Source organism: Pipistrellus kuhlii, unplaced genomic scaffold, assembly GCF_014108245.1.
Source record: "Pipistrellus kuhlii isolate mPipKuh1 unplaced genomic scaffold, mPipKuh1.p scaffold_m20_p_13, whole genome shotgun sequence".
NCBI classification, from domain to species: domain Eukaryota; kingdom Metazoa; phylum Chordata; class Mammalia; order Chiroptera; family Vespertilionidae; genus Pipistrellus; species Pipistrellus kuhlii.
This window is the reverse complement of record NW_023425438.1, coordinates 6,448,570-6,468,592: the sequence shown is the minus strand read 5'-3', so window position 1 is coordinate 6,468,592 and position 20,023 is coordinate 6,448,570. Positions and strand designations below refer to the sequence as shown.

Genomic DNA, 20,023 nt, shown 5'->3' with positions numbered 1-20,023 from the left:
TGGCAATTAAAAATTTTTCCTGTGCCTTAATATGATTGCATTGTATTGGCAGTTCTTGTGCTTAAAAACTTAATCCTAAAGTATATTGTACTTAAGGACCATAAACCTATAAATTTTCATTAGATTTTTTTAAATTAATTAATTTTTTTTTGGTAAGAAACATTTTAGTAAAAATGTTGTAACTTAATTTTTTTTATTTATTTATTTTAGATTTTTATTTTAAACTGTAAATAGATGCCACATCTTAGCTATAGCCAAAAAGTTTTTAAAACAATTAAAAAAACCAAACTTTTGTGATTGTGTATATTTTAATTTAGTTTTTTACATTTATAGTTAGGTGAATTATCATAAAACAATCACTAATGTCAACAAATAACCTATAGTATTATCAGTACCCTAGAAGCCTATTTCATGGTCCCTCCCAATACCTACTGCCTTTTCTTACCAAGTATAATTAATCCTTACCTGTTGTCAACAGGCCTCACAAACTGTTACATTGCCAACAATAATTGCTTTTGCTGTAACATTAATAATTGTCTTGTAAACATATTTTTTGAACTACCAAGTAGTATTTGAATACTAACCTAATGCAGAGGTTACATAATTGGACATTGAATGAAGCTTGCTATAGTAAAATGCTGAATCATAAGCAAATCAAGAGATCAAATATGATCATATTGATTTATTTAGCAGGTAACTATATTGATTATTTATTTGTAGGAAAGGCATTTATTTGTAGAAGAGAATATCACCTGAGGATATTCTTCGACTGATTTGAGGGAGAGTGGAAGAGAGAGGGAAAAGCAGAGAGAAACATGGATGTGAAAGAAACGCATGGATTGGTTGCCTCCTGCACAAGCCCTGACCAGGGTTTGGCCGGGGAGGAATCTGCAGCCGAGGTACTTGGCCCCTGATTGGAATTGAACCTTTGGTCTGCAGGTTGTTGCTCTATCCACTGAGCCAAACCTGCTAGGGCTATTGATTTATGCTCTATGATACAGAATTGATACTTTATTTTATTTTATTTTAAATCAATTTATTTATTTATTTTTGTTGATTTCAGAGAGGAAGAGAGAGGGAGAGAGAGAGAGAGAAACATCAGTCATGAGAGAGAATAATTGATCAACTACCTCCTTCACACCCCCTACTAGGGATCAAGCCCACAACCCAAGCATGTGCCCTTGACCAGAATTGAACCCGGACCTGTCAGTCGCAGGCTAAAGTTAGAAACATCATGAGAGAGAATCATCAATCAGCTGCCTCTTGCATCACCCCTACTAGGGATGTGCCCGCAACCAAGGTACATGCCTTTGACCAGAATTGAACCCGGACCTGTCAGTCGCAGGCCGATGCTCTATCCACTGAGCCAAACCAGCGAGGGCCAGAACTGATACTTTTAAGTGTCACCTGTGCAAAGTAAAAGATAAAATGTAGCCCCTGCTAGGCCTGTGTGGCTCAGTGGTTGAGCATTGACCTATGAACCGGGAGGTCATAGTTCGATTCTGGGTCAGGGTGCATGCAGTTGCAGGCTTGATTCCCCCAGTGTAGGGTGTGCAGGAGGCAGCTGATCCGTGATTCTCATCATTGATGTTTTTAATTGAAAGTGCTCGATAAAATACAAAGTAACTCCCTCTTCCTTCCTCTCTGAAATCAACAACAATATATTTAAAAAAAATGTAATTCCTGGCTGGTGCAGCACAGTTGGTTGAAAGTCACTGGCTCATGAAACCAGCTCTATTCCTGGTCAGAGCATGTGCCCAGATTTCAGGCTTGATCCCCATTTGGGGTGTGAGCAGGAGGCAGTCAGTCACTATTTCTTACACTGATGTTTTTCTCTTTTTCTCTCCCTCTCCCCCCCCCTAAAAAATCAACAAAAATATATTTAAAAAAATGAAATATAAATATTGCGTTCTAGAGCGGACCAATCCTGTGGATTAAAACTTTTGTTTTTTTCTCTTCTGTGTGTGGGGAAATTAGAATCTCAAGAGGAGGATGGAGATATAGAAGTTGAAGAGGCAGAAGGAGAAGAAAATGACAGACCATATAATTTGAGACAAAGAAAAACAGTGGATCGATACCAAGCACCTCCAATAGGTAGGAGACACTAAATAACTTCTTTGTTTTTATAGTTGGTAGCTTGTTCTGCTTCATCTGTTTAAAAAATTGGTGTTGCTGAATTTAAAAGAATTAACTCTCTTGTAGGTTCCACATAACTTTTCCTATATGTGCTTCTGTTTATTATAGAATGGAAAGAAAATTTAAGTATGTAGTTGCAATATATAATTACATAAAACATGTACATTTTAGTTAAAGAAGCTAATCTTAATAGTAAATACTGCTTTGGTTTTGTATTACTTTGTGTAGCTTGTTAAGCACTTTCAATTACAGCAGTTCTTTAGGACAAGTATCTCTATGTTCCCAGTAGTTGAGTAATTTAGTCACAGAAGTGGTACATGGCTGCAGCTTGGCCAGTAACATTGGGATTTGTTTTTTATTTTTATTGAAAAGAAAAATGTTTAAATCTAATGGACATGTAATAAATTCTACAGACACTATTTTATTGACTTTTTCCAGCTCTTGGGAAATTCTGCCACTATTGATTTCCTTTAAAGTTTTAAAAATTGAGATATAATTCACATATCATGAAATTCACCTTTTTTTCTGGTTTTTAATATGTACACTTGATTGGTTTTTCATATATTCACTAGAGTGTGCAGTCATCAACACTATATAATTTTAGAACATTTTATTACTTTCACACTCTCTTCTTCCCCCCATACCCAGCCCTTGGCAACTGCTAATGTACTTTCTGTCTCTATAGATTTGCCTGTATGTGACCTTTTGTGTTTAATTTCTTTCACTTAGCATAATGCTTTAAAGGAAGAATCTAGATCTTTTTACTCAAACCCTTTATTTTCTAAAACAATGATTGTTCTCTGAAAGGTGTCTATCAGAGTTATCTTATTTGAAGCTTGCCCAAGTACAAGGATACTTATCTACCACAGTTAAGAGTCACTGTTACAGATAGTCCTGTTAATAATGGGGGTGATGTATTGGGACAGAAAAAAGACTGTGAGCTATTTGTCTAGATTAGGGGTGTCGAACTCAATCAGAGAAGGGGCCAAAATCTAAAATCCAGCCTAAATTGCGGGCCGAATGGTTTACTGAACAGTCATAAACTGTCATTGTGATGGAAACGCAGCGGAGTGCAGTGATGACAGCGTGGTGTGGGCCACATTGCAAGGCCTGGCGGGACGGATTTGGCCCGCGGGCCTTGTGTTTGACACATGTGGTCTAGATTAAAAAAAATAATTAAAGACCATTGCCATTACACATATTTATGAAGCTATCACAATTAAGACAATGAACATGTTTATCGACCCCCCAAATTTCATCCTGCCTGTTTATAATCTACTCCTACCCTTCTGTGCCTCTCTGCTTCCAATCTGATCTGATCTTCTTTCTTTCACTATAGATTAGTTTATATTTTATTACATAAAGAACATAGTACATATGCTTTTTTTTGTCTTTTACTCAGCATAATATAAAACTCATACATGTTGAACATAACGATAGTGTGCTTTTATTGCTGAGTAGCATTCCATTATATGAATATATCACAATTTTGTTTATCTGTTCATTTGTTTTATGGACATTGGGATTGTTGACATTTCTAGTATTGGCTATTATAAATGAACTTGTTAATGAACATTCATGTGCAAATAATTGTTTAAACATAGATTTGGTTTTTCTTATAATCATTCTTTTTTATGGCTGGAATGTCTAGGTTTTATTGTTAGGATAAGGATACATTTAATTTTCTAAGAAATTTCTCACTGTTTCCCAAAGTGATTGCATCACTTACCTCTTGCTCAGAGAGTATATGAGATTTCTAGTTGGTCCATATTTTTGCCAGCATTTGGTATGGTCATTTTAAAAATTAGCTTTAATATATATATTTTATTGATTTTTTTTTTTTTTTTTTTTTTTTTTTTTTTTTACAGAGAGGAAAGGAGAGGGCTAGAGAGTTAGAAACATCGATCAGCTGCCTCCTGCACACCCCCTACTGGGATGTGCCTGTAACCAAGGTACATGCCCTTGACCGGAATCGAACCCGGGACCTTTCAGTCCGCAGGCCGACGCTGAGCTAAACTGGTTTCGGCTTAAAAATTAGCTTTAATATGCATTTATTTTAGTTCTAATTTATATTTCCCTAATGACCAATGATTTTGAGTGTCATTTTATGTGATGATTTGCCAATGTTATCTCTGGTGAAGTGTCTGTTCAAATCTCAGGCATTTTTTCAGTTGAATTGTTTATTTTCTTATTAAGTTTTGAGAGTTCCTCATGCATTTTGGATATCAGTCCTTTATCAGATATGTGATTTGCAAATATTTTCTCTGTCTATAACTTTTTTTTTCCTCTTAATAGTGTCTTTCAAAGAGCAGAATTTTGTTAATTTTTAAGAACTCCAATTTATCAATTTAGTAGAAGTTTTCTCTACTCCTTTAATATATCAACTTATCATTTTATTATTAGTTATTTCTATATTTTCCTATTTTTTTTTTTTTTTAAAGTACCAGCTCATCAAAAAAAGAGGGAAAACACGCTGTTTGATATTCACAGATCTCCAGCAAGAAGAAGCCATATCAGGTATGTTGTATTGGTTTTTGAAAGGAAGAAATATTTACATCTGTCATTTATACACTAGAGGGCCGATGCATGAAGATTCGTGCAACAATGGGCCTTCCTCTCCCTGGCTGCAGGCACTACCTTTGCTCCTGCTCAGAGCCGCCTTTCTGCCTTTGCTCAGCCTGGAGGTGCCTTTCCATGCTGCCCAGAGGCCCAGAGTGGCTGGGGCGGTGCTGAATGCCTGTGTCATCGCCATGGTGACGCAAGTGTCCCGCCCCCTGGCCACTTGGTGCCTGTGTATGCAAATCAACCCACCATCTTTGTTGGGTTAAATTGCATAATCATTCCTGATTGGCTGGTGGTCGTTGCAAAGGTACGGTCAATTTGCATCTTTCTCTTTTATTAGTGTAGTTATCCTTTAAATCATACATAATGTATTGCCTTATAATTATAGTATAGTTATTGATAGTGTAAATGATAATGCCAGGAGGGACTAAATAGCACTTTTTCAATTTTATTTCTCTATTATAGTTGATATTTGATATATTTTATGTTAGGTTTTGGTATACAGCATAGTGGTTAGACAGTTATATAATTTATAAATAACCTCCTTCCTCTGCCCTGATAACTCAAATACTCATTTGTCATCACACACAGTTATTACAATACTAGTGGCCTGGTGGACAGATTCATGCACAATGAAAGTTAATCGAAACCTGCTCTCTGACATCCCCAAAGGGATCCTGGAGTGTGGGAGGGCACTCTGCAAAGTTGCTGCTGTATTTATAGGGTGTAGAACGCAAATGCAAGTGTGCAGTAAACCAGATTCAGGGCAACAGTGCCCCAGCAACAACAGAACCCACAGTTGAGGGGAAATCACATGGCCCTGCGAGGAATCAGGCTCCTTCCTCATTAGAGAGGTCTTTGAAGATGAGTAGTTTTATTTTCAGCAAGATGGGGCTCTCCCACACTACCATTGTGATTTAAGATCCTACCTTGATGAGATCTTGCCAGATACGTGGATTGGATGAAGGGGTCTTGTAGAATACCCTCATTCACCAGACCTCACACCTCTAGATTTTTTAAAATGGGGATACTTAATAAAGTCTACACTACCAAATAAGCAACTGCCACTGAATTGAGAGTAGCCATTAAAGGAGAATCCACTCAACTACCAAATGAAATCTTTCTGGATGTTTGTCCATTGCTTTATGTTATCAGCAGTGCCTGGACCAGAATGGACAGTTTGAAAACAGGCATTGACAAAACAAACAATGTCTGTGGATTAGATTACATTTTGAAAATGAAATGTATTTTAATAAACACTGCCTTTATAATTATTCACAGTGTACCTCTAATTTTTGGGACACCCTGTTCATGCAAATATGCATATCAATTGCTACCCGTTCTTTTTACATAAAATGTAGTGTATACATTATCCTGCACCTTGATTTTTCATTTAATTCATTTTAACTGTCTTTTCAGTATTGTGAAACTTCACATTTATGTTATAGTTGCATAATATTGTATTTGTAGATATAGTATAATTTAAAAACTAGTCCTTTATTGAGAGTCAGGTTGCTTTCACTCTTTTGCTATTGTAAAATATGATGTAATGAATATGCTGGAGTAATTGTCATTTTATATGTATACATATGTCTTCCTGAACTACTCTATTTAAAAATTGTGGGCTTCCTTGCCGAGACTGGTTTGGCTCAGTGGATAGAGCGTCGGCCTGCGGACTGAAAGGTTCCGGGTTCGATTCTGGTCAAAGGCATGTACCTTGGTTGCGGGCACATCCCTAGTAGGGGTGATGCAAGAGGCAGCTGATTGATGATTCTCTCTCATGATGTTTCTAACTTTCCCTTTCTCTTCCTCTCTGTAAAAAATCAATAAAATATATATATATTTTTAAAAAAAGTTGTGGGTTCCCTATCCTCCTTCTCTTTCTTTTCTTTTTCTCTGGGAATTTACTATGTTTATACCTCATTAGATATATACTGCATGAGTGCAAGGAGCTTGGTAACTATTTCTGAGTGAATGGATGAATGTGTGTGTTTTCTACTAAGCTAATTGTAAATGTGATGCTTATAATATGTATTTAAAATCCATTTGCTACTGTAATGATTTTAAAGACTTTACTCTCTTTTTTCTTTTTTTTGAACTTTACTCCCTTTAAATAGGAGAAAGAAGCATGCTATTCATAGTAGTGACACAACTTCTTCTGATGAAGAACGTTTTGAAAGAAGGAAATCAAAGAGCATGGCAAGAGCGAGAAATAGGTTAGTAAATATTTTTACCATTGTTTTCTCTGACAGAAAAAAGAAAGGACAGTTTTTATATTTTTAATGGGATTCTTATCTGTACTAGCGTTTTGCTATCATTGATACTCAACACAATATTTTAGCCTAATGTACTGATTGGCTTTTGCTTATAATTCTTAGAGGAGACATCTGACTCTGGGTTATTTACTGTATAAGTATTCAGTAAAATGGTGTGTGCAAAGTAAAGAAAGAAGAGCCACAGGGAAGAGGCCAACCTCTACGACAATATTTTTCTCCATACTTTTCCTCTATCCTGAGTTCATATAGTGAGGCTGCTTTTTGATGCTTATAATGATTGCACTCAGAGTAAGACTTGGCTTCTAATAAAATTAGGTCAGGAGCCCTTGGCTTTTTATTAGAAATTTTGTTTTAATTTTGGTTGAATGTGTGCCTCTGGTGGTGTTTGCCTAACTAGGTTAAGTGACTGATTACTACATAGCTTCCTGAAACCTCAAAATTTTCACTGGGGAAGAGAATCAGTATTTTGTTTAGTAAATAATTAGCTTCAAATTAATAATATATTCTTTAAAATTTGAGTCAGTGTTCTAGCTTATTTTATAATACTAAAGATAGATTATATTTTAAAAGTTTACATTTGGCAAAGCGTTTCTATAATTTATTGTTATATATTTATTATAGAAATACCAAGTTTTTATTTAGCAGGTGTTGGAAACTAGTTTGGAATGGTGTAGATTGTATGCAGACAATAAATTCCTTATGTAGTAAATGATGGAAAGAAAATGTAAGAGAAAATCTAAGTTTAAATAAAAGAATTTAATGCCTCTTTGATCTGAACTATTCTGATATCTGCTTTGGAAATATGTTTTTGAGAGAAGGTAGTACTCAGAAATGTTATCAAAGTTACATTCATTACAAAAGTCATACTTTTTTGAGGCTGTTTGTAATTTTTTGGTGTTTACCCAAGGTTAAAAGAGTAAGTAGATTATATTTTCTAAGGGCAATAAAATTAAATAATACAATATATGGTTTTAGGTAGTTAAAGATTTATTTTAAGTTATACAAAAGATTAAGCTTAGTCTCAAAATGTGGTCTAAACTTGGTTTCCTTAGAATAAAAGGGCAAAATCATTTTCTTCAGTCATGTAAATTGAGTAGACATATTCACATAATATCTAAGGATAAGTTTAAATATCATAGTGAAACTTGAGTTCAGTTAGTGCTCTATATTATAGTTCATATGTGTCCCTCAGCCCGGCTTGTACCCTCTCACTATCTGGGACCCCTCAGGGGACATCCCTCTCGCAATTCGGGACCGCTGGCTCCTAGTCGCTGGCCTGCCTACTTGTGTGATTGCCCCTACCGCCTCTGTCTGCCTGCCTGATCGCCCCTAACCACTCTGCCTTGGTCTCCGTCTCTATGGCTTCATCTGGAAGGTCGTCCAGAATGACATCTGAAATGACATCCAGAAGGTCGTTCAACTGTCTGGTTTAATTAGCATATTATGCTTTTATTATTATAGATAATATGGAACATCAGATAGGTTAAGTTTTCTGAGTTGGAATAGATTGGCCTTTTTGGACAAATAGATTATTGGCCTTCGCTTTATCTAGTGAATATGTTTATTTTTGGTTTGTTGAAAATTTTTTAGAAAAGGTAGTTTAAAAGTATGGAGTCTTTTGATGTTATTTTCTGGTTTATGATAAAAAGGAGAAAGGTGAAAATGTGTTAGATATTTAAATTTATTTTGACATTAAAAATGTGAAACTTGAATTTTTTATGAATTTCAGGTGTTTGCCTATGAATTTAAGAACAGAAGATTTAGCCAGTGGTATTCTCCGAGAACGTGTTAAAGTGGGTGCAAGTTTGGCTGATGTTGATCCAATGAACATTGATAAATCAGTAAGTTTTGGAGATGTTTTTCTAGAAGTACCTTTTTTTTTTTTTTTTTTTTTTTTTTTTTTTTTTTTTTTTTTTTTTTTTAAAGGTCATGTCTTGTTTCTAAACCAACACACAATAAATACAGAAAAATCTAGACATCACCATTGTGTGTGTGTGTGTGTGTTGAAAGCTAGCACTCTTATCACATATGATGTCTACTCAAGTTTCCCCCCCCTTTTTTTTTTCATTTCACTGTTGCTAGAGCATATGGTGAAAAAATGGTTAGGAAATGAGGCTGATCCCCATAAATCATGATTAGGCAATTGGTTATTATTGAAGCTGCTGTTTAGGTTTCCAGATCAGATTTGCATTTTAGATAGATCGCTCTGTCTATGATTTAGTTAATGAATTTGAGGGCAGCAAGATTGGCTTTAGGGAGACTGGTTCAGAAGTAGTTGTAATCTAGTAATCTGGAGTAATGGTCACAGTAGAAAGTAGGGTAACGATGGAAGGAGGTAGCATATTGATTTGACATAATTCAGTAGAGAATTTGGTATGACACAATTTGGTGAATTAATTGCTTTTGGGGAATGAGGGAGAGAAACAAGTTGAATATTTTACCCAGGTTTCCGGCTTAAGAGATTGGATGAAGTAATGATGGCTTAATTCTCTGAGGTAGGAGGCATAATAGAAGAAATATGTATTTGAGGTGTGAAAATTGATTTAGTTATAGACATGTTTAGGTATCTGTGGCATATCATAAATTGAAGTAACTTGTAGGAAATTGGTTATTTTAGTTTTGGCATTAAGGCAAAATATCTGGGCTAAAATTTCAGATATGGCTCAACCACATAAAGATAGCTGAGGTTAGTATGGTATATGGATAATAAGCACCCAGGAAAGTATATGGTGTGCAAAGAGAAACAAGACTTATAAAACATGGTAGATTCTTACTGTTAGTAGAATCTTTTCTGCGAGGATACTTGGGAATAAGGTTATTATAGAATATATGTGATTATTCCCATAAACATTTCTATTCAACATAATTTAACCAATTCTCACATGATAGACTTAAGTTATCAAATGAAGTTGTGTATATATTTGAACAGGAAATTTTAGCTACCTCCAATCTGAAATCATAGGGGAAAATCTTTATTTGTGAGGACCTAAGACATTTCAGAGAGTCAGGTCTAGTAGTTCACATTCTCAGAGGATTTTACTTAATGACCTTTGCTTATTTGATTTGCCAGCACCTCGTTCTCTTGAATCTAGTTAATTTTAGGCATTTCTGCCAGTTAGAGTCAACTTACTTCTTTAAAGTATGATATCATATGCAAGAAAATTTAGCTACTTTTAGAGTTTTTTTTATTTAAACTCTATTTTTCTAGATTACTTAAGTATTGTTTTTCATAGTAAAATATTCATTGTAGAACATTTTCAAGTACCATAACAGAATAAAAAATCAAGGAAAGAAATCTCCCAGTACCCACTGGTCAAAGGCAATCACTGCTAACATTTTGGCACTATTTTCTTCAAGCACTTTCTTTTTTTCCTTTTCTTTTTTAATTTTTAATTTATTTTTAATTTATTTATTTTTTAAAAAATTGCTTTATTGATTAAAGTATCACATATTTATCTTCAACCCCCCCATTCCACCCTCCCCCCCCACCAACACTTTCTTTTATCTAGTTTTTAAATTTACAAACTGTTTTAGATATTTAAACTGTTAGAGGTGGGAGGAATAATCTTTGTTGCATCTTGCGGGAGATCGGTGTTTCTCAAACTTTTTTTTTTCATTGTTTTTTCGTAATGACAAAATTAAATTTCTCTTTAGGCAAATTTGTGTTAAAGATTAAGATTTTTGTCAGGTAAAGTTGAGTTTTGGTGGGTTACAAGCCATTGTAATAGCAAAGATTTTTGTTACCCTATTCCTGGATCAACTTTTGCCCCCTTGGGGGTAAAGTTGCCCCTTCTGAGAATGCATGTGATAGATGGTATTTTGAAAGGCATTTAAATTATTAGCATACATATATAACATAGTATTTCTTATAGATAACCATTAAAGTGTTAGACTAGGCATTGCTCTTGTCCTTAGTTACTGTGAGATTAAAGACTGAGAGCTTTATTTGGCTGGACTGACATGTACACTTGAGTTTTACTGCCAACTTTATTTTTCTAACTTATTTCAAAAGTGTGATTATTTTTAACTTTACGTTCAATAATTTCTGCTCAGACATGTATTTCTGAATCATAAAACTGTCTCGTTAAAAAAAACTATAAACAGTTAAAATTATTTTATGTTAAACTTTTCCCCTTCTTTCCAAGGTACGGTTTGATAGCATAGGTGGATTGAGCCATCATATTCATGCACTAAAGGAAATGGTAGTATTTCCACTATTATATCCAGAAATTTTTGAAAAATTTAAAATTCAGCCTCCAAGGTAAGTATTGTTATTACTGTTAACTTATAAAATTTCAATTAGTAAATGATTATAAGTATAAATATTTCACATGTATTTATTTAGTGTGTTCTAGCATTAAGAATTAAGAAAGAAAATTTGTTTTTGAGTGCTCTAAGGCTGTGGTACTATGTTCTTGAAATTTACACCTTAGCATTTAATTGTCAGGCACAAATCAGGTCTTTAATATATATAAGTGAATTGTCCAGATATTTTCCTTGATTTGGCTTTCTAATAGCATTGAGTTTGATGCTCTGTATTGTTTCATCTTTGAAAGTACAATTTCAATGATGTCTTTATTTGACTTGATGGGATATTTTTGAGATTGTAAGCTTGGTAATTTATTTTCATGATCATTTTAATTGTGGTTGATCATGAGGTGATTAAATATTAGAAAAAGGCTAAGAAATTGTTTTAAAGGAGATTGAGCAGAATAAAATATTCTGAAGATGTATATTTATAGATTGTTAGATTTAATCTGCTAAATGTTCCTTTTTATTTAGTAGGAGGTTTTTATTCAGATTTGGTTCTAATTTACTTTCCATGTGTTTAAGGATGTAGAAAATCTATTAAAAAGTCATCTTCAGGAGACATCTGTAATATTTTCAACAATAAAGATAAATTAGAAAAAGAGTCTTCTATTTGAGTCATTTAAAAAGTTAGCCTATAATTCTACATTGGCTTTTAAAAATCATGATAGCAATTTATTTGTTTTTTATATGATATAAATTGAATTTAAAAAATAATTATTACTTTTAGTATAGCCTTGGGATAAACAAAACAGAGTTATAGGGAGCAAGTGTCACAAACAGAAAGTAATTCTACTCTTTAGGGATGAAATTTTGTATATTTATTATAGATTTCTTTTATACATTTGTGCATATGTTAAATTTATGTTTTGTCTATATTATTCACATGTAAACTTTTAATATAAATGATATTACTTAACAATACTCTTACATAACTTTTGTTTTTTACTGTATAATATATTCTAGACACCTTCCATATTAATAATGTACATATTATTTGATACTATACTAGTGTTTTATTTTATAAATGTAACAGTGTATCTGTCCCTTATTACTAAATGGCATTTTTTTTTTTTTTTTTTTTTTTTAGTTTTTCACAATTAGAATCTGGTCTGTTGAACATCCATTTAAAAAATTTTAACCTGGCCGGCTTAGCTCAGTGATTAAGCATTGAGCAGGCCAGGCCATATGCCCAGGTTGTAGTCTTGATCCTCAGTGGGGGGGCATGCAGGAGGCAGCTGATCAATGATACTCTCTTAACAGTGTTGTTCCTGTTTATCTCTTCCTCTGCCTTCATTTCTGAAATAAGTAAAAATACATTTAAATTAAAAAAAAAATGACATTCTTTTTTTATTTTTTAAAATATATTTTATTGATTTTTTATAGAGAGGAAGAGAGAGGGATAGATAGTTAGAAACATCGATGAGAGAGAATCATCGATCAGCTGCCTCTCGCACACCCCCTACTGGGGATGTGCCCACAAGTAAGGTACATGCCCTTGATCGGAATTGAACCTGAGACCTTTCAGTCCGCAGGCTGACGTTCTATCCACTGAGCCAAACCAGTTTTGGCTAAAAATAACATTCTTTTGAGTATTTCTATATGACGTATTCTAAGATGTGAAATTGGTGGGTCACAGGGAAAAACATTTAAAATTTTGATGTATCTTGCCAAATTACTCTCTATTTTGATTTAACTGTATTTTTTGGCCTATCAAAGCTTGGTGCTTTGAGAACATCCTTGAGGACATTCAGTGAAGGGAAACATTTGTCTGTGTACTAAAAAGGTTTTATTTGTGTCTAATAATTATAATATTAATACAAAATTATACAAGAGATGTATCCTTTTGTATTGGTTATTAGTGGTGGTGATAACATTTACTAATTTTTTATTCCTCTAGGGGCTGTTTGTTTTATGGACCTCCTGGCACAGGTAAAACCTTGGTTGCCAGAGCACTAGCTAATGAGTGCAGTCAAGGAGACAAAAAGGTGGCTTTTTTTATGCGAAAAGGAGCAGACTGTCTGAGCAAGTGGGTGGGTGAATCAGAAAGGCAACTTAGGCTTCTTTTTGATCAGGTAAGTAAAATCAGAGAATATCTTCTTTAGCATAGTTGATGCACTTAGTCTGTAAATACAGACTGTTCTCGAGGAGGCATATTCTCGAGTCAGTATATGAAATTTAAGATCAGTAATCTAAATATGAATGGTTAAGAAGTATTTAAAAGCAATTTTACTAGTATTAATTTAAGTTGACCCCCAACACATTTATTGAGATGGCTACTAGGCTTCTAATAACATGTTAGATGCTTTTGGAAACCTTGGTTATAACATATTTATCATTAGATTGTAGTCTAATTCAGGAAATAGTATAAAAAGCTTAACATGAAATTACACAAAATAGTACAGTAATTATTTTCATCAGTTGTAAATGTGGTGCTGAAAGAATTTAGCAGTAAGTGAATACTTTTAAAAAATAAGGTGAGCACTGATCAGTATGGTTCAGTTCGTTGGAATGTTGTCCCATTCACTGAAAGGTGGCAGGTTCAATTCCTGTCAGGGCACATGCCTTGGTTGTGGGTTTGATTTCCAGTTGGGGTGTATGTGAGAGGCTACTGATTGAGGTTTCTCTCTCTCTCCCCCTTTCTCTATAAAAATCAATGAAATTTATTTAAAAAATAAAACGTTAAGGTGAATGAATATTGTGTAGGCTTTCTTTACTATTTATATGTAACTAGAGGCCTGGTGCACGATCTACTGGGATTGGGCCTAAATGGGCAGTCGGACATTTCTCTCACAATCCAGGACTGCTGACTTCTAACTACTGTCCTGCCTGTCTTCCTAATTGCCCTTAACTGCTTTTGCCTGCCAGCCTGCTCAACCCCTAACCACTCACCTGCCAGCCTGATTGATGCCTAACTGCTCCCCTGACAGTCTGATTGCTCCTAACTACCCTCCCCTACAGCCCTGGTCACCCCCAACTTCCCTCCCCTGTAGGCCAGGTCTCCCCCAACTGCTCTTCCCTGCAAGCCTGGGTCCCTCCCAACTGCCCTCCCCTGGTGGCTTGATTGCCCACAACTGCACTCCCTTGCAGACCTGGTCCCTCCCAACTGCCCTTCCCTTCTGCCCATCTTTTGGTGGCCATTGTGTCCACATGGGGGCAGTCATCTTATGTGTTGGAGTGATGGTCAATCTGCACATTACTCTTTTATTAGATAGGATAAGTACTTATAAATATTATTTTCTAACACTTGTAATAAGAGTCCTCCTGTAAGTTCACTTTGGATTGTTTGAGTTAATGAATGAAGTCATTCATAATTTGGCAATGTAACTTATATTTCATTGTGTTTAAAGAAATTCAAATGAAATAAAAACAGTGCTTTCAATAAGCATTCATTGAATGCCCATTGTGTGTCAAAGTTGTTTGTAATTATTAAAACAATTCAAATATGACATTAGTATTAAAAACTGCTCTGTTTAAGATAATGGATCTAGAAAGAGGAATATAGAAAAATTCTTACCTTCATGGTGCTCAGTGTTTATTGGGAAGTCAAACATTTGCAGCCTGTATGCTTTAAGAGAATCCTATATAATAAAAGTGTAGTATGTAAATTGTCCCCTCGCCTGGGAGTTTGACCAAGGGGCGGGGCCGTGGGAAGGAAGCTTCCGGAAGCTCTGGCCTGCTGCAGCTGCTAGGGACCGACCCTACCAGTGCCTGAATTTCGTGCACTGGGCCTCTGGTTTAATAATAATTGAAATGTATAAATATAAACTAACATTGGTGGATGAGGAAGGAATTAACTTGGAAATGCTGACATTGTTCAATGACTTAAATGCATGAAATAAAACAAAAATAGTATGTTTAAAAAGACTTATTGTGTATGTGAATAAATAATACATATCAAAGAATAAAACTGAAAACAGTAGATATCTGTAGACCTGTGGTTGGATATTACATAAGTAAAAAGGAAAAGGAGATTTCCTTTTTACTTATGTAATCTTTTTTTACCTGATGTATGTTGTATCATTTGCTTATATTAGCTATTAAGAGAAAACAGTAATTATAAAAAATGGACATTAATACAATAAATAACTCTTTTCTTTTTATACTAGGCATATTTGATGAGACCTTCTATAATATTTTTTGATGAAATAGATGGATTAGCTCCAGTTCGCTCTAGCAGACAAGATCAGATTCACAGGTAATTTTTCTAATCTGATTATGTTAGATTCTTTTCACTCATTGACACAGTCTTTAGCCTTAGCCCTTGGATGAGTGCTATGAGGCTTATAACATGTCATCTATGTCCTTAAGGAAGATCTTTTTCCGTTAGCACAGGGGTCAGCAAACCGTGCATGACCTGTGGGGCAAATCCAGCCTCCTGCCTGTTTTTGTAAGTGATGTGGTATTGGAACACAGCTTGTGTTTATTCCTTTTCCCGTTATATATGGCTGCTCCTGCACTACAAGAGCAGAGTTGTGGCTGAGGTGGTTGGATGTCGTACTGTGCACCATGAGGTCACCCTTTCAATTCCCGTTCAGGGCATAGGTTGTGGGCTTGATCCTCAGTACCTCAGGACGGGGTATGCAGGAGTCAGCCATGGATTGATCATTTCCCCCCCCATACCAATGTTTCTCTGTCCTTATCTTTCTAAAGTCAATAAAAATGTATTTAAATTAAATGTGTTTTATTTTATTTAAATTAATATGTTTTATTTTATTTAAATTAATGTGTTTTATTTTAATTAAATTAAATTAAATTTTTTCCCAAGAGCACTGAACTGCCTATTTTATTAGGCAGTTCAGTGCTCTTGGGAAAAAATGGGCTTTTCAATGAACAATGCTGGGAAAATTAGGTATCTAGTTGGTGAAAAAATAAAACTGATTCTTCTTCACATGCTATAAAACAATTCCAATTGGATTTTAAGTCCATATTTGAAAGATGATACAAATTCTTTTAGAAGATAATATGAAGGGTTAAGCCCTCAAATATAGTATTTAATTCATTTAGACTTTATTTTAAACATAATAAGGATTACTAGAGAGTTTTGATCCAGGAGCTCGTAATTAAAAATTTTAAGTTAAAGGTAACTTTTGGTAGAATTTAAGGTAGGGTGTAATTCTGTTTTTGGTCATGTTTAAAACTTTGTTTTTTGATAATCCTGTACAAAACACTTAAAAATGTTGATAAATCCTATCAAGCAGGTCTGGCCAGTGTGGCTTAGTTGGTTGGACGCCTCCCGTGCATGGAAAGGTTGCTGGTTCATTCCTGGTCAGGGCCCATGCCTGGGTTGTAGCCTCGATCCCTAGTAAGGGGCATGCAGGAGGTAGCTGATCGCTATACTGCCCTCACATTGATGTTTCTTTTTTCCCCTTTCCCCTCCTCTTTCTCTAAAAATCAATTAAAAAATCTTAAAAAAAAAATTCTAATAAACATTTCAAATGCTCCCGGTGATTGGAATATACTAAGGAAAAGTTTGAGATTAAATATGAACTTATACTTAAGGATGCTTATTTCTCACCTCTTTTATCTTGAGTGAGGCACTTATGTCATTAATTTTTAGTTATTCAATAGATAAGAATAAGCACAAATTCTCTGCATATTGGGTCTCTAGCATTTTGGTCTCATTTATGGATTTGGGAAACAAGTGGAACAGTTTATTTAGGAGCAAGAATGATTTTTTTTTAAAAATCAATCTTTATTGTTCATATTATTACAAAGGTTCCTCATTTCTTCCCCCCTCCACCAGGTTCCCACCCCTCCCTCCACCCCTCCCCATCCCTCATTGTCCTCATCCATAGGTGCACAGTTTATGTTCAGTCTCTTCCTTCCTCCCTTTCCCCGATAGTAAATCAGTTACATAGCATTTTCTCATACCAATAATACCTCCACATGCCCAATGATACACTTCACAAAAAAGACATTTCCAAATAGGTCAACCAGCCTCATCCAGGCCCCACCCAAGGCACTCACAGATCAACACCCCAGCGCTATACTAACTCAACACATCCAGATCTAAGCCTTCATCACTTGATTCAGCAGACCCTCAAGTTCCCGCAAAAGTTTCCAGCCATGTCTGAGAGGCAGCCGTGGGGCAGGGGCAGGCGAGGAGCGAGCTGTTTCGGGCCTGGCTGCTCCGGGCCTGGCCTCTGTTGCTCTGGTTCGTTCCACAACCAGCTGCTCTGGGTCTGGTCACTGCCACTTCCGACCTAGTTGCTCTGGACTTGGCTGCTGCTGCTTCGGGCCTGGCCGCTCCGGGCCTGGCCGCTCCCAGCCTGGCAGCTGCTTTTCTAGGCCTGGCCGCACCCGACCCGGCTGCTCTGAGCCCGGCTGTCCTGGGCCTGGCCGCTCCCGGCCTGGATGCTCCGGGCTTGGCTACTGCTGTTCTGGACCTGGATGCTCCCAACCCGGCTGCTCTGGGCCCAGCTTCTCCGGGCCCGGCCACTCCGGGTCTGGGTGTTCCTGGACTGGCCACCCTGGGCTTGGCTGCCTCCGCCTCAGGCCTGGCTGCCACTGCCCCAGGTCTGGCTGCTCCAGTGCTGGCTGTTGATGCAATGGTTCTGGCTGCTGCTGCTCTGGGGCCTGGCCATTGCTGCTCCGGGCCTGGCTGCCACTGCCTTGTGCCTGGCCACTCTAGGCCTGGCCGCCGCTGTTCCAACATTTTGTCCTTTTTAAAAAACAAAACAAAAAAAACACGCATTTATGTTGCAATGTTGGCTGGTGAGTTGAGTTCTGACTTAGTCTTTGATTTTTCAAGATCTTCTTTGTGTTCTTTCTTAGGTAATTTTACTATCTTTTGCTCTCACTTGATTTCTTCACATTGAGAACTTCTTTGGTTTCTTCCTCCTTGTCCTGGGAGCTCAGCAGGTTGGCCTGTGGCACCCCTTTGTTCTCCGAGGGCTCCTGCGCTGCTTCAGCCTGTTTCCGGGGTCGGTGCCGCCTAGGAAGCAGCCCCCGGCCTTGGCTCCGTTGCCCGTGCTCAGCGGTCGAAGGCTCAGGGGCACCCCCCTCCCTGGGGGCCCCGTTGCCCGGCTCCTTGCTGGTGCCCAGCTGGCCGGTGTCCTGCAGGGGCTCCTGCTCCTCGTCGTGTTCCTCCAGTCTGGAGCTTTTTTTCTCCTTCCCACTAGGGGAGTCTAGGATCAGAGTCAACAGACTGTCCTCTGCGCGCAATGTGCGCGACTCGGGGGTTCCTCTTTTCGCCGCTCCCCTGGGATTCCGCCTCACAGCCCCGTCTCCCCCTGCCTGATCCTGGGTCCCCAGGGTCTGGCCTAGGACTGGGGTTCAGAGCAGTTGAAACTGAGGCCCAACACGGCCGGGGCTCCTGTTTCCTTCCCTCCAAGGCAATCCCGCATCAGAGTCAACATTCTTTCCCTTGCAAGCAATGTGCGCGACTCCGGGGGGCTCGGCCTTTCGCTGCTCTCCCAGGACTCCACCTCACAGCCCCGTCTCCCTCTGCTTGAGCTTGGGTCCCCAGGGATTGGCCTAGAACTGGGGTTCAGAGCAGTCCGGACTGAGGCTCAGCGCCGCTGGAGGCTTTGTTTCTTCCGGCTAGGGTAATCCAGCATCAGAGTCAATATTCAGTCCTCTGCGCACAATGTGCGCGCGACTCCGGGGGCCCTGCTTTTCACTGCTTGCTTGGGATTCCGCCTCACAGCCCCGTCTCCCCCGCCGGAGCCTGGGTCCCCAGGGTCTGGCCCATAACTGGGGCTCAGTGCTGCCGGTTCGGGGGTTCAGCCCAGGCTGGGGGTTTTATTTCCTTCCTGCTAGGGAACGCCAGGCAGCACCCAGCCCTCTCCTCCTCTCCGGCTGCGACCTCTCCGCGCGCGCGTGTGTGCGGGCGCGCAGCATGTCTCCGTACCTTAGGCTTTTTTTCAGCTCCTCTGATTTTCCTTCTGGTTTTCTCTTTCCTTCTTGTTGTAGAATTTTCAGTCAGTCGACTACCTGTAGCTCTGGGCAATGTCCACTCTACATTTTAGTTGTATTCCATTGAAATTGTTGTGTGCTGCTGCGGTTAGGTGTCTACCCGAGCAGCCATCTTGGATCCTCAGGATGATTTCTTTAACATGTTGAGCATATTGGAGAAGTTATTTCACACTGGTGTTAGCAGTAAGAATTGAAGTGAGAACAGTTGGAAAACACTAAGAAGATCCTTGTTACTAGAATTATGGTTTATCTTATAATTAGACATGAAACATTTCTATTCAGTAATGTTAAAGCATAGTTTAAAAATCTAAAATAATTTTGAGTTGAATTTAGTTACAATGATAGCCATTCTAAAGAAAATATCTTAAATTACAATAATGCAAAATGTAATTCTGTAGGGACTCTAAACAGAATATAAGTTGGCAGACATTATCCCTACCCAAGATTGCTATTAAAAGACTAATATATTTTTTATTCTTTTTTTCCCCCCAGAAACAGCTTTATTGAGATAAACATAAAGTTCACTCATTTAAACTGTATGATTCAGATATGTTCATATATACAGTTTAGTCATTTAAACCATATGTTTAAGTGGCTTCCAGTGTATTTACAGTGTGTAACCATTACCACAACCAATTATTGAACATTTTCATTTCCCCAGAAAGAATCCTTATATCTTTTATTTTTTATTTTTATATATTTTATTGATTTTTTTTTTTTACAGAGAGGAAGAGAGAGAGATAGAGAGTTAGAAACATCGATGAAAGAGAAACTTCGACCAGCTGCCTCCTGCACACCCCCCACTGGGGATGTGCCCGCAA

At 37.3% G+C, this 20,023-nt stretch overlaps 1 protein-coding gene across 11 annotated transcripts in view; it reads left to right on the top strand.

Annotated features, from left to right (window-relative positions):
* The window catches only part of ATAD2B (ATPase family AAA domain containing 2B), a 103,619-nt gene that overhangs the window by 24,394 nt on the left and 59,202 nt on the right, over positions 1–20,023 (top strand). For 10 of the 11 annotated variants that reach the window (XR_004987331.2, XM_036434708.2, XM_036434707.2 and 7 more), the window contains 7 exons: positions 1,978–2,094; positions 4,578–4,653; positions 6,816–6,914; positions 8,704–8,815; positions 11,120–11,235; positions 13,183–13,357; positions 15,392–15,480. Coding sequence is in view for 10 of the 11 variants with exons in the window: in XM_036434708.2 (XP_036290601.1) it covers positions 1,978–2,094; positions 4,578–4,653; positions 6,816–6,914; positions 8,704–8,815; positions 11,120–11,235; positions 13,183–13,357; positions 15,392–15,480 (784 nt within the window). In the remaining variant the exon portion in view is untranslated. The remainder of the gene's footprint in view (positions 1–1,977; positions 2,095–4,577; positions 4,654–6,815; positions 6,915–8,703; positions 8,816–11,119; positions 11,236–13,182; positions 13,358–15,391; positions 15,481–20,023) is intronic. The other variant, XM_045580500.1, reaches the window with a different exon arrangement.